At 51.9% G+C, this 12802-nt stretch overlaps 1 protein-coding gene across 9 annotated transcripts in view; it reads left to right on the top strand.

Moving 5' to 3' along the window:
• CUNH1orf226 (chromosome unknown C1orf226 homolog) overlaps positions 1 to 12802 on the top strand; it is a 213897-nt gene that overhangs the window by 183212 nt on the left and 17883 nt on the right. For 7 of the 9 annotated variants that reach the window (XM_070608217.1, XM_070608214.1, XM_070608215.1 and 4 more), the window contains 5 exons: positions 909 to 1075; positions 2715 to 2894; positions 6640 to 6681; positions 9939 to 10104; positions 11581 to 11733. In XM_070608217.1, coding sequence (XP_070464318.1) covers positions 909 to 1075; positions 2715 to 2894; positions 6640 to 6681; positions 9939 to 10104; positions 11581 to 11733 — 708 coding nt within the window. The remainder of the gene's footprint in view (positions 1 to 908; positions 1076 to 2714; positions 2895 to 6639; positions 6682 to 9938; positions 10105 to 11580; positions 11734 to 12802) is intronic. The other 2 variants (XM_070608218.1, XM_070608216.1) reach the window with 1 other exon arrangement.

Genomic DNA, 12802 nt, shown 5'->3' with positions numbered 1-12802 from the left:
TGCAGTTGGTATTGGTCTCTGAAAGCTTTTAAGAAATCTTATTTGAAGACAGCAGTAATGAATCTAATCCCAAATGTAGAGAAAGAAAATATTTCCCGGGAAATGCCAAGGAATCACCAGTGTTTATAATTTAAAGAGTCCCAAAAAAGAGAGAGGAACAGGGAATGAAAAAGGAACAGTAGGACTGTCGCACATATGCTGAACGTGGTCACTGTCCTCAGTGGGAAGGGGGGAAGTGGGAAGAAGACAGACAGACTGGAGAAGGAGGTTGTGGGAAACCAGGCACCCCATCTCTCTCCCACTACTGCTTCCTCCGCAGGCCTCTCCCCTGGCTTCTGCTCTTGGGGGCAAGGTCAGAGTCAGGCTCTGAAGGGTGGGAAACTGATACTGTGTTGGACAGGGCCTCAAATCCCTTTGTCCTTATTCTTCAGTCGAGCAGCCCTCCTTATCCATCTGACTCAGCCTCTGATTTTATAGTTGAAACTGAGGCCCAGGTAGTGAGGTGGTTTACCCCTTGTCCCTTGTCCCATGGCCCATCAGGGCCACTGCTGGGGAAACTCCACATCTCTGGACCCCCAGTTTGGGATCTTTCCCTGGGCTGATTCCACTCCTAAGCCAGGATGTGGTCGAGATGACTGTCACTCCCTTATTTCAGAGTCCCCATACCCTGTCAATATAAACATGCCAACCAGGCAAAGCCGTCACATCCAGCCTCAAGGAAGTGTCATCTTTGCTTCTGGACTTTAAAAAGATATTAAAATGGGAGCATCGTACTGGATTGGAAATTCACCAAAGTTAGGTGAATGTGTTTTGAAGCCAGTGACATCACTGAATGCTAAAGTGTTAGGAAAGGAGCACATTGTCCTTGGTGTCACCATGCCCTTCTTGCCTTCTCTTTGTCCCTGCAGGCCGCCAGCTCACTGGAGCCGAGAGGGCCTCCACGGCCACTGCAGAAGAGACTGACATCGACGCGGTAGAAGTCCCACTCACAGGGAATGACGTCCTGGAATTCAGCCGAGGCGTCACTGACCTTGATGCTGTAGGGAAGGAAGGAGGCTCCCACACAGACTCCAAGGTAGGCAGAGGTGGCACATGCAGGTGATCTTTACCCATGCCGCCTCTTGGAGTATGCTGTGTCACAGCATCAGCTGCCGTCAGTCACCTAGCACCTGCTGGATCAGCTTCACAGCGAGGCCTCTGCAGCATGGGGCAGTGCCAGAGCGTGTTTCACTTCCTCTTAGCGAGGCCTGACTTCTGGAGATTGGCCCCATGTGCTGACGCCACTCCCTGCTGTGTCAGGATGCCACAGAGCTCATTCCTGACATGCATCGCCCTCCAGGATCCCATCAGTACTTGGTCCCCTTCTTCTCCCTGGCGGTGTCACCTTTGATGGCACCTCCTCCCTGCACAATACCTGTACAAGGCTAATCCTCACACACCACGCCATGATCCCCTGGGGCTTGCTGATGGAGCAGAGTCAGTCTGGGCTCCCTCTGCTTGCAGCTAGCGATCGTGTGCTTTGATGCTCCTGTGTAATGGCGCTGTGGAGGCTGGAACCTGGCCCGCTGGAGGTTAGAAGCTGAGAGACCACCTCAGGCATCATCAGCTCCAATCTCACATGTGACGAGTGAGATGACGGAGGCCCCGAGGAGTTCCTGCTATGATCCAGACTAAGAAGCTAAGAACTTGAGACCAAATTCCAACCAAAAACCCAGAAGGAAAATTCTGACAAATGGCCCTCCCCTTAGATTCTTAGGCACTGCATTGGATCACGGGTGCCTCTCTCTTCTCATCATGCACATGCCTTTTCTCAGGTGGCGGTCATTAGGCCACTTCATCAGAAGGAGAAGCCTGTCTGGTTTGGAGGGCAGTACAGTTCCAAATTGCCTGCCTGATACTTTCTTTGGTACCATTTGTCCTCTGCAAGGGGCAATATCCCTGTGTCATTGGGTGCCCCTCTCTTGCGTGTCTGAAGAAGGGCCAGAACCAGAACTGCCAAGAAGTGTCTCTCCCTGCTGTTGAATTCCATGGGTCACATGTCACTAAGCCATCTTAGTGACAGTTTCCAGCCACCAGGAGGGAGACAGCAGGAGGGAACGGGACGGAACAGCTCTCTGCTAATGGAGAGGGTCTTTCCAGACCATTATCTGTCTCAGTCCCAAAGTTTCTTCCCCCGCGGCGCTCTCTGGGAGGGAAGGTGATGGCGGGCTGGAGCAGCCTCCCTCACACACCTCCTCCTCCAGGGGCCAACTCAGGACAAAGAGCGCAGACCCTGGAGGAGGGAGTCCTAAGGAACAGCAAAGTAACAGCGGAAGCTGCCTCCTTCCCGTTCTCCTGGTGGGGCGGTAGGAAGCTGGGTTTCATATAACTAGAGCTCTCTTAGTCCACGACCTCAGGTAACTCAACGGTGTGGGACAGTTAGAAGTGGTGGGCAAGAGAAGGGACTGTATCAGCTGTCTGTCTCCCCTCACATTGGATCAGTCACTGAGGTGTCCAGATAGGGTTTTCTGGCGCTGTGGTCCCAGCCCAGGCAGTTGCTCCATTTCCTCCCTGGGGTCCCGTCCACACTTCCATTAAGACACAGCATTTCCAGCTCTTGGTCATAAGTGGGCCGTTTCACCCCACCCATGTTTATGCCACATATTAGAAAGAGAGTGAGGCCCCTAAAGATGGCTCCCGCCTAGACTCATGCCCTGTCTTCTCTTCTTCTCCAGGTTCCGCCCCATGCCCAGGAGCCCATGCTGACAGCCTCGCCCAGGATGCTCCTGCCCTCTTCTTCCTCAGAGCCCCCGGGCTTGGGCACGGGGCCGCCACTGTCCACCCACCACCAGATGCAGCTCCTTCAGCAGCTCCTCCAGCAGCAGCAGCAGCAGACGCAAGTGGCTGTGGCCCAGGTTCTCCTCAGCCTCCTCCCTACTTCGCAGGCTCCACTCTCATGGGCTTGACGCGCCTTCCCTAGCGAGGGGCTCAGGGCAGGTTTTTTAAACCTAGGGAGCCATAAGGGATCGCTCATGCTGTGAGACCATTGCTTGTTGGGGAATGGAAGTGGCGGGAAGGGGAGAGATGGGGAGTGTGGTTGAAACGGGAAGAAACATTTTGGTTTCTCGTGGAACCCCCGCTCTGAGTTGGGCTTGGCTGGCTTGGCTGGATGTTGTTGGATAGTGACTTGAACTTACCAAGGACCAAGACGCACACAATTCCACCCTTCCTTTCCTGCCTTATTTCCCGGTGTTTGGGGTGGGAAGGGATGCCTTTGAAGTCAGGACAGGTGTGACTTTGTGATGCCACTCTTAAAAGAACTTAAAGTATGAGTTTGTGCCAGACACCTTTGCAGAGGCATCGCCCTGGCATCCCAGCTGCCTTGTTCATAACAGGTTTCTGCACCTCCCTTACTGATCTGCTTATTCCAGGCGGTGTTTGATTCCCTCCTGGCCTTGGAATTCATTCTCATGGGATTTAACTTACAGGAACTCAAGTGTAGTATTGGAGCCGTAATGAGATTTGGCTTAGATCTCAGGAGGAAAATGTTGTTTGAGCCCCAGAGACCTGTTGGGCTGCGGCTACCTTGTCGAGCAGGGGGGAGCTGATTGTCCCTGCTGCTTTTAGCAGGGATTCCTTCTGCTTGGTTTCTGCAGAGGGCATCGTAGTCCACCTCTTCCTTGGAATTTATGAGTCTGAGCTTAGTCCTCACCGTGGGCAATCAGGGAGTGGTGAAGACATGATCATTCATGCCATTTAAAGGCTGAATCCTGAGCTACGAGTCAGACAAGGTCATGACCTGAGTGGGGAGAGGAAGACAGTGAGGAGGGTGGGGCCGTCGCAGTTTGAGAGTGTTGGTAAGAGGTCTGGAAAGGCAGCCCTAAGCCTCGGCACCCTAAATCTGCTTGACCAGACTGACCTTTAAGGTTTTCCGCATTCTAAAGTGAGAACAGAGAAGGCTTCTCCAGGGAGCACTTATGGATCCCCGTTGTTTCTTCTGCTCACTCTTCTCATGACCCTCCGGTGGAGTGAATGACCCAGATGAAGCTCTCCTTTCCAACCTGTACCCCTTGAGGAAGCATCCGGCAGCCTAATCAAAACGGGATCTGCTACGACTCGGGTCCTGAAAAGACCTCCTTATAACACTTTATATCACCACCTTCTAAGTCTTGCACTGACCTGGGCCTGAGGCACGAGCCTCGTGGACGCCTTTTGCAGCCAGATTTCGAGAGAGTAGAATCCATGGGGGCACTGCTCCCAAGTGACGGGAGCCTTTTAAAAACTTCTGACCAGGAAACAAAAGGATGTGTGCTGATGCTGGGAGGATTCGCAGATGTTCCCAAAAGAGCAACAGAGAGGGGGAATGTCATTAATGGCTTCTTGTACTTGGGGGAAAAGAATCATTGCTCTTTGTCAGATAACAGAATTCATCTTCTCTAGTTAATGGCATGGCTGTTGCGAGAATCCCCCCTCCTGGGCGTGATGGCTGACAGGAGCACAAAGCCTGAGCACTCCAGCACCCTGACTCACGTGGTTTCCAAAAGTTTTCCGTTGAATACGAATCCATTCTCCACCCATAATACTTTTCTCTTTCAGCATATCGATTGCCAAGTAATTATTATTTATCTAAGAATGGGCTTGATGCATATTCATGATGAATATTATCAGAGAGACATTTGAATTTGAAGTCACTGCTAACTACCAAAGAGAAACTGTTTGCAAATGTGTAATCTACACAACAAGAAAAGTGTTGTGGCAGTGGAAGGAAGCATTCCATCTATAAAGCCACCAGACCCATAACTTGTCATGGGTCTACTACAGTCAGGACGAAACCCTAGAAGTGGTTTCTGGTACAGACTCAAGCATCTGTCTCAACAGGACATCACTGCCCTGGCCTCGTTTGAGTAGCCTTTCTCCTAGAGGATAGCGAATCCAGAGGAAGGGAAGAGCACGGTGTTTGCGGTTCACTTCATCAGCTTCTCTCAGTTCCAGCCACTTCCACAGGCTGGGCACTCTTAGCCTCTCACTCAAAATCTGTTGATTATAGTTGGCAGTGGCCTTGTTGACTCTCAGTTGGAGCAGTGACATGATTGAAATGCCACCATAGTTCATCCGTATCCCACACGGGTGAGATGACTTGAGGGTTGTAGATTTTCAAAATCTTGAGGTCAGATAAGACTTTGAGGCCATCACATAGCTTCTTGAGCATCCTCCTCTCCCTTCTCTGCCATCCCCATCAGGCAGTCTCTGGCCACCTTCTCGTTCATCTTCCTTGGCTGCCCAGGAAGGCAGCTGGCTTTTGGCTCTCTGGTCCTCCAGATGGATTCAGCCCTAAACCAGCCTTCACATACAGGTTTCTCTGCACACTTCTCTTTCTTCCACTCGTTGAATCCAAGGGCTTTTTATTAGTATCCATATCTTTGGGTAAAAATAATTATACAAGATATGTAAGTGGATTAATAGATTGGTCTTCTTGGCATCTTTCACGCATTTAAAATAGATCAAATCTGGCATGTTCGGTTTCTCTGCACCAGTGGCACTGATTTTCGTTTCCAGCCAAGGTCAGCTTTGACTTGTTCTGTCAGACTCTATTGCCACCAAACTGCGAAGTTTCTGTCTTTCTTCATTAAACTACCAGCACTCCCCAGATTCCAATGGGTAATACTGTGACCTCAGCTTTTCAGATGGGAAGACATTTTCCTTTTTTCTGGGAACATCTGCATCCTCCTTATGTGGTTCCTGAGAAAACAGTTTCTTACAAACAGGTGCACTCTTGGGGTCCTTTGTTGCATCATTTATGCCCCGCCTTTACTCTCAGAGGCCAGTGTGCTTCTGCTGTTATTGAAACCAGGCTTAGGTCTCTTTCATAGGATTCTGATTTGGTCTCAGACCCCAAGACCTCTCCCGGCCTCACCCTAAATTGGTTCAGAGCTGGTCCAGAAGGGGCCTGCCTTGGCCTTAAAGGTACACGGCAAAGGTGTTGTTCAACCAACTCTTAAGCATTTCTAGGTTAGACCTCAGTATGTAAACAGTGAATTCCCAAGCCCCCCGACCACTTTCCCGACCCAGCATGAGGCTTGCCTGGCTGCACTAGCTTTCTGCTTTTAGATGGACCAGACGTTCAAGTGTGTGAATGAGAGGACAGCCAAGCCTTGAACCAAAGCTGGGACGTAGCTGGCACCCGCATGGCCGTGGGCTGGGCCCACATAGCTCCAGAATTGATCTGGGCACTGCGGCTGACTGGCGACAGTTAAATAGGCCAGATTCCTTCACAGTCTCTCAGATCCTGGCCTAGCTTATGAAAAAACCGTTAGTGCAGCTCATATTGCTATTTAAAGATTTCTACTCTACCTGCTGCCACTGTGCTTGTTCTGAAACAAGTGATCGGTTACTTGTGCTTTGCGATCGTGTGTGCCGTAGTTAGAGAAACAGCGCTAAAAACACTCTGCACCCCACCCCCGGCCCTAGATTTAGCCTGTGTCCTCGTGGCTTCTCCCAGTCCCCAGCCCCCTGGGTGCCCTGCCCACATCCTGCCTTATGCATGCTGAGACAGCGCCACCTGCCTCTGCTTGTGTGTCCACTGGGGGGGCGGGGGGGGGGGCAAATTGCTCTGGTTCTCTCCACTGCCATTTCCATGTGCCTGCTGCTCCCTAACTTCAGCCTGGCCCTGCCCCCACTTCTGATGGAGGAGCTGGAGTCCAGGCAAGTAGGCTGGAGAGCCACTGGGCAGTGGTCTGGTGTTGCTGGGTGGGTTGAGGGGGGATGGCAGTTTTGGGAAGTGGCCTGGAGCTAGAGGGTGCAGGGTTGAACTTACACTTGTCGTGCTGTGGCCAGAATGCAGAGCTGGGCATCCCAGCCTGCCCTCCAGGCACGGCCCTCCTGCTGACCGGAAATAGTCTGTGACTGGAAGAGTCGTTGCCGAAGAACAACACAGCTCACTTAGACCTTTCCAGAAATCAGTGTGTCTACCTTTGCAAAAGGTGTTTAGTTCTTTGAAAGAAGAATGTGCAGAATAGAAATAAAGATCCCATCTGGTAGGAAGGAGGTGGTGCTGTCTGGCCCTGTTGTGTGACTGAGGAAGCGAGCACACAGCTATAGCCAACGCCCTAAGCCAAGGCTGGAAATAATGCTGCCTCATTTCGGAGCTTCAAAGCCAGACCTCCATAGGCAAAACACAGGGATTATTAAATTGCCTCAAATTTAAAAGAAATCCAGGCCATTTGGTCTCAGTTTGGCCAGGTTTGGGTTCTCCTGTGGCGCAGCCTGCCACAGTGAGGGGTGGGAGCCTCATGCCTGATGCCACTTGGACAGTCACAGAAGCAGAAGAGCTCATCAGTGCTGGCTGGGGGCAGTGGCAGCAATGTGTGTTTTCGCATTCCCAGGGTTTAAAAACACTGAAATGTTAGAACTCTGTGTTTGCAAAGCTAAAATTCATATTTAATCTGGCCCTCAAACTCAGGAGTATTTTCTCATGGCTGGTGGATTTGTGATGGAAGCATTTGATTGAAGGGTCTTCTTTTATGTATTGCTGGTATTCCACCTGCAAAAGAAGCTTCCAACTTTTTCCCCCTGGCTTCTGCAGAAGGGAGCTCCTCTTTTGTCCCCAGTCCTCATTCTCTGACTTTACAGAGGGGATCTGGGGTTTTCTTCAGAGAGCCTTTAGTGAATGCCCCCCAGTACTGACCATTGTGTCCACCTGGGTGTGGAATCATAGATTGTTTCAGCCTCTAGCCAGCCCTCCCAGCTGAGAAACTGAAGTCGAGGTAGAAGCGAATTACCTACAATTTCACAGGGAGAAACCGACAGACTCAAGCGTTCCAGCTCCTGGTCCTGTGCTCTCAAATGGCCTTTTCCGTTGGGATGTTCAGATGTGGGTTGCAAGTATCTGAGTCTGCAGCGTGTGTGTAGGGAGCCCACCATAGGTGCCAGTTAGTGGTGTGCAGAATTCTCTGCTTTCTCTGCTTACATGCACTGAAAATTTTGTTCCACATTTCTGCCTAACATTGCTGTTCCAAAGAAAATAGAAAACAGATAATGAACAATTCTATCTGCTCACTAGATTCCTTTAATGATACTCTAAGTTGGAATAAGTTACATTACTCGCAGGTGAAGGCTTAAGGTAGTCCTTCCTCTTGGGGGACACCCGGGGGCTTCCTAGAGCAATTGTCCTGTTCCTCAGAACCAGTAGGATTTGGGGGAGTCTCAGGGGAAATGTCACCATGCCTCAGTTTCCAAGGAAGATAAAGGCTTAATAGCCACTCACCATCAGATATCCATATTAAAATATTATAGCCACTTCTTTCCTTATTCTCACCCTCTCTAGATCTTTCCATAGTTTATATGAGGCAGCAAATGAGGCCGATGTTTGGACTAAAATATCAATTCCGTCCTAACAGTGCCTTGTGGAGGACAGATTTACTTTAGATTCCTTAAGCATCCTGCCCCTGGGGGAAAGATGGGCCTAACCTTGGGAGCCACTAATGGAAAGTGGCAACTAATCTCATTAGCGGCTCCACTTAGAAGCAGAGCCAACTACAGGGTCAGGTCCTCAAATCTGGGCAGGGAGGGAAGCAGCCACTGCATCAGAGAGTATGATTCTCTGAGTGCTAGCTGCTGGGAAGGGCAGACACTGGGCTGGCAGGTCCCTGGTCAGGCCTGGCCAGACTATGGGGTGGACATAGTCTTTTACTGCTAGATAAAATGTGAATCGTTTTGGAGCAATCTGCTCTTCAGAAATCCAGAGCATTTGTTTTCTGAGCAAGAGAATCAGCTAGCTCTTCTGACTCCTCTTCCTTCTTTCTCCTCCACTCCTCGTTCCACCTGTCCTGCTCCAGTCAACCTGACAATGTGTCTTTATCCACACCATGTTTGTGGTCCAAGAAAACCCTCTTTCCCACAAGCTGCCTTGGTCCAGGCTGCCAAATTCATGAGCTCCATTTCTTCAAACCCTCCACAGAGACCCCTTTATCTACTTCTAAGCACAAGAATCACATATGTGAGTGAACATTGTGATTGCCCTGTGACTCAGTTTCTTGAAGCCAGAGTCCTGATATCATTGGAAACCCCACGTCTCCTCTCCCTGAGTTTTCCCACACTCAGTCACACACCAAGAACAGACACCACTGGGTCCCAAGCATGCTGGCTGTGCTGTCACCAGCTCTTCTACCATGAGACTTGACGTGAGTCCCCCTCTTCCCATAGAGGGCAGCTCTGTGAACTGTGCACCTCAGCCCTTCTGCCGTTGTTGGAGGAGGCCCTATTGTGAGTCAGTCAGTAAACATTTGACCCTACTAGGTATGAAGCGTGGTCCTCGGTGCCCCAGGAAATAAAAAGGGAATGGATAGTCAGGGAAAGAAGCTGACACCCACAGATGTGAAAAGACAGGCTGTATTACGACCACCTCATGAATTAGAAAGGGCATGTGTAGGGCTTCCTGTTTCTCCTCATGTTTGGGTGTGAGGAATGGGTGAGGGAAGATCGTATGGGAGTTTGCTGTGACACTGTTCTTAGCTAGTGGGTCGGTATATCAGTTTTTGTGTTTATTTTTTAAAAGATAAGATGAGAAAAAGGTACCCCTCTCAACACAGCAGTCATGTATGTCAGCTGCTGAAGGAGTTCTCCTGACAGGGAAGGGGCAGGGGCTGGCAGATGGCTCTTTCCTGCCTCTTGCCCTTGGTGTGGGGCCCTGAGTGGTACGTGAGTGACGCCTCACGACCCTCACTCGGGGCAAACAGCAAGATCCACAGGGCCAGTGACCCAGCTTCTTTTGGCTCCTCCTTCTCTCAGTTACAAGCCCAGGTGCCTGTTTTGCCCCGGAAGGGCTTCTTCATCTTGAATCGAACATGGAAGGCATCTCCGGTCCCTGCTGTCCACCGGTGACTCTCGTTTGCATTCACGTCCCTCTCTCCTCTCTGTTCTGTCTTCTCTCTGTCTTCTCTACCTCCTCCTCCTCTCTGCAGGTTCACTTGCTGAAGGACCAGCTGGCTGCTGAGGCTGCGGCGCGGCTGGAGGCCCAGGCTCGCGTGCACCAGCTCCTGCTGCAGAACAAGGACATGCTCCAGCACATCTCCCTGCTGGTCAAGCAGGTGCAGGAGCTGGAGCTGAAGCTGTCAGGACAGAACGCCAGTAAGCAAGAGCCCTGCCCAACCTGGCCTCCCCCTGTGGAGGCTCTGGGAAACGCATGTTCTTTTCCCTAAAGCTTTTGGTGGTGCTTTATTGGACCCCTGACCTGCCCTGGTATTCCAGCAGAAAACAAGGGGAACTTTGTTTGTCCCATCCATACACTTCATGGAATTACAGAATGGCAGGGCCAGAGAGGGTCTTGGTTGTCTTCGACTCCAGTGTCCGGACTTGGCCTTGAATGTCCCGGGAGTTGCTGCCACATGTTCATGCAGTCTCTCCATGATGGGGGCTCGGGCACTGTACACCCTAAGGCAACGCATTTCTTTCTCAGAGGGATTTTCCAGTCGAAATATACTGAGCACCTATTGTGCATCATGCCCTCCATGAGCTCTGCAGGAGATGTCAAACCGTACAGTAGTTTACTGTCTCTGCCCCATGTATTTCACAACTGTGTAGCATAGAAAAGACTGGTAGCAGTATATCTACGTAACGGAGAAGGCAGAGGAGTAACTGGCCATTTAGCTCTCTGGTTAGTGGCAGAAGTTACCTGACTCGGGGCCTGAGATGCACAGCCGCCTCCAGGCTGGATTGGGAAGTATTACAAGGCATTGCATCTCCACGCCTTCCTCTCGACTTTGTCCGTGAGTTGGCTGCATGCTCCAAGTGTGTGTTGGCTGTGAACCAACACATATCCATTGGTCATGTATTGGGCCCGAGACTGTGACAGAATTTCATATATGTGATCTCCTCTAAGCCTTAGAGTGGTAGATGTCCTTATGCCCATTTTACAGATAAGGAAACAGACTCACAGAGGTTAAATCACTAGCTCCGGGTTACAGGACTAGCAAGGTGTGGAGCCAAGATGCAGACTTGGGTTTAATTGCAAACTAATGCTTTCCCTGTTATACCAGTGGTTCTCTCAAACTATCCCGTGAGCTTTGTACAAAATGGATATTCCCAGGTCCAGCCTACGGAGAGTCTGCATGGGTAGCTTGGGGCGGGGCTGGAACACTGTATTTTTAAAGTGGCCCAAAGGTATGGATGGAGAACCACTGCGCTTCACTGCTCTGGAAGCCTCTCTGGATTTTTGTTTTTGTTTGTTGAGACCCTGCTCTCTCCTAATTAGTGCCAGTTTACAAGGTTGTACTAAACGTTACCGCATGCTTTTCCCATGGCCCTCTCAATTTGTATCTTTTCCCTGTTCATGCCCCATTCAAGGCATCCACTGGCCCCCCAGCTCCTCACATGACCTTGCCTGACCTTTATCACGTTCCCGGCTCTCCTCCCCTCCAGCCTGGCACGTCTGTGCCATGTTGGGGGGCGGAGGGGGGCGCTGGAAGGAAGGGCTGAAGTGCTTAGAGACCCCAAACGCTCCTGAGGTGCCCCTCAGTTGGTCAGGGCGGGGACCGTCGGAGGGCTGGCTCCCCAAACCACCCACCTTTTAATGTCGCCTGCTCCCCCTCTTGTCTCACCCCGCAGTGGGCTCCCAGGACAGCTTGCTGGAGATCACCTTCCGCTCTGGAGCCCTGCCCGTGCTCTGTGATCCCACGACCCCCAAGCCGGAGGACCTGCATTCGCCGCCCCTGGGCGCGGGCTTGGCCGACTTCGCGCACCCGGCGGGCAGCCCCTTAGGTAGGCGCGACTGCTTGGTGAAGCTGGAGTGCTTCCGCTTCCTCCCGCCCGAGGACACCCCGCCCCCCGCGCAGGGCCAGCCGCTCCTGGGCGGCCTGGAGCTCATCAAGTTCCGCGAGTCGGGCATCGCCTCGGAGTACGAGTCCAACACGGACGAGAGCGAGGAGCGCGACTCGTGGTCCCAGGAGGAGCTGCCCCGGCTGCTGAACGTCCTGCAGAGGCAGGAGCTGGGTGACAGCTTGGATGATGAGATCGCCGTGTAGGTGCCGCAGGGCGAGGAGGCGGAGGAGGTGGCCCGTGGTGTAAGGCGCCCTGTCGGGCTGCCGCCCCGGATAGGGGCTGCCTGGCTGTGTGCGCTACTGAGGATGCCCAGGGGCCCGGAAGAGTTTACAGTTTCAGAAAAGGATTGGGATTTTGCTTTGGAGGGTCAAGGGGGGAAGCTATTGGATTCCCAGAGGTGGCTGGCTCCTCTCTCCTACTTGTGACTACAAGATAGGGAGGGCGGGGCCTTCCAGAGCCCATGGCTTTGGGAAAGGGTCCCTCTTGAGGACTACCAGGCTGCTGAAGGACCTGCTCCCCGCCTGCTCCATCATCAGGCTCCTTGCTCTGTCTGTGATGTCCCAGCAGCCCCCTTGCTCTCCCCATCTCCGTGGTCCCGACTATGAAGGGAAGCCATTGGTACCGTCTCAGGTGCTTTGTGTTTGGACATCAGGATGCTACAGTTGCCTACCCTTCCCCTGACGTTTATGGGAGGAATTCCTTCTCTAGGCCCTTGCAGATTGTAGAGGTTGGATGCTCTGGGCTATAAAAGACAGGATAGTCCTTTTAGTAGGAGCGTGGAATTAGGATGTGTCATATTGGCTAAGTTTTCAGATGGATTGGATCCGAACACCTCTAGCTGGATGTCAGGTGTTGCTTCAGAGGGAGACTGGGAGTTTAACATGGTTCAGGCCTTTGCTGTGAAAGCCAGTGGGGAGGGCAGCCCCTCTGCTGCCACAGATCACTCAGGTCTGGTTCTTCAGTGTGGAAGCCCCTGCTTGCCTCCTGCCTGCAAGCGCAACTCACCCGC

Source organism: Equus przewalskii, unplaced genomic scaffold (genome assembly GCF_037783145.1).
Source record: "Equus przewalskii isolate Varuska unplaced genomic scaffold, EquPr2 ChrUn-5, whole genome shotgun sequence".
Classification (NCBI taxonomy): Eukaryota; Metazoa; Chordata; class Mammalia; order Perissodactyla; family Equidae; genus Equus; species Equus przewalskii.
The sequence above is the reverse complement of the archived record's forward strand: the minus strand, read 5'-3'. Positions and strand labels throughout refer to the sequence as shown.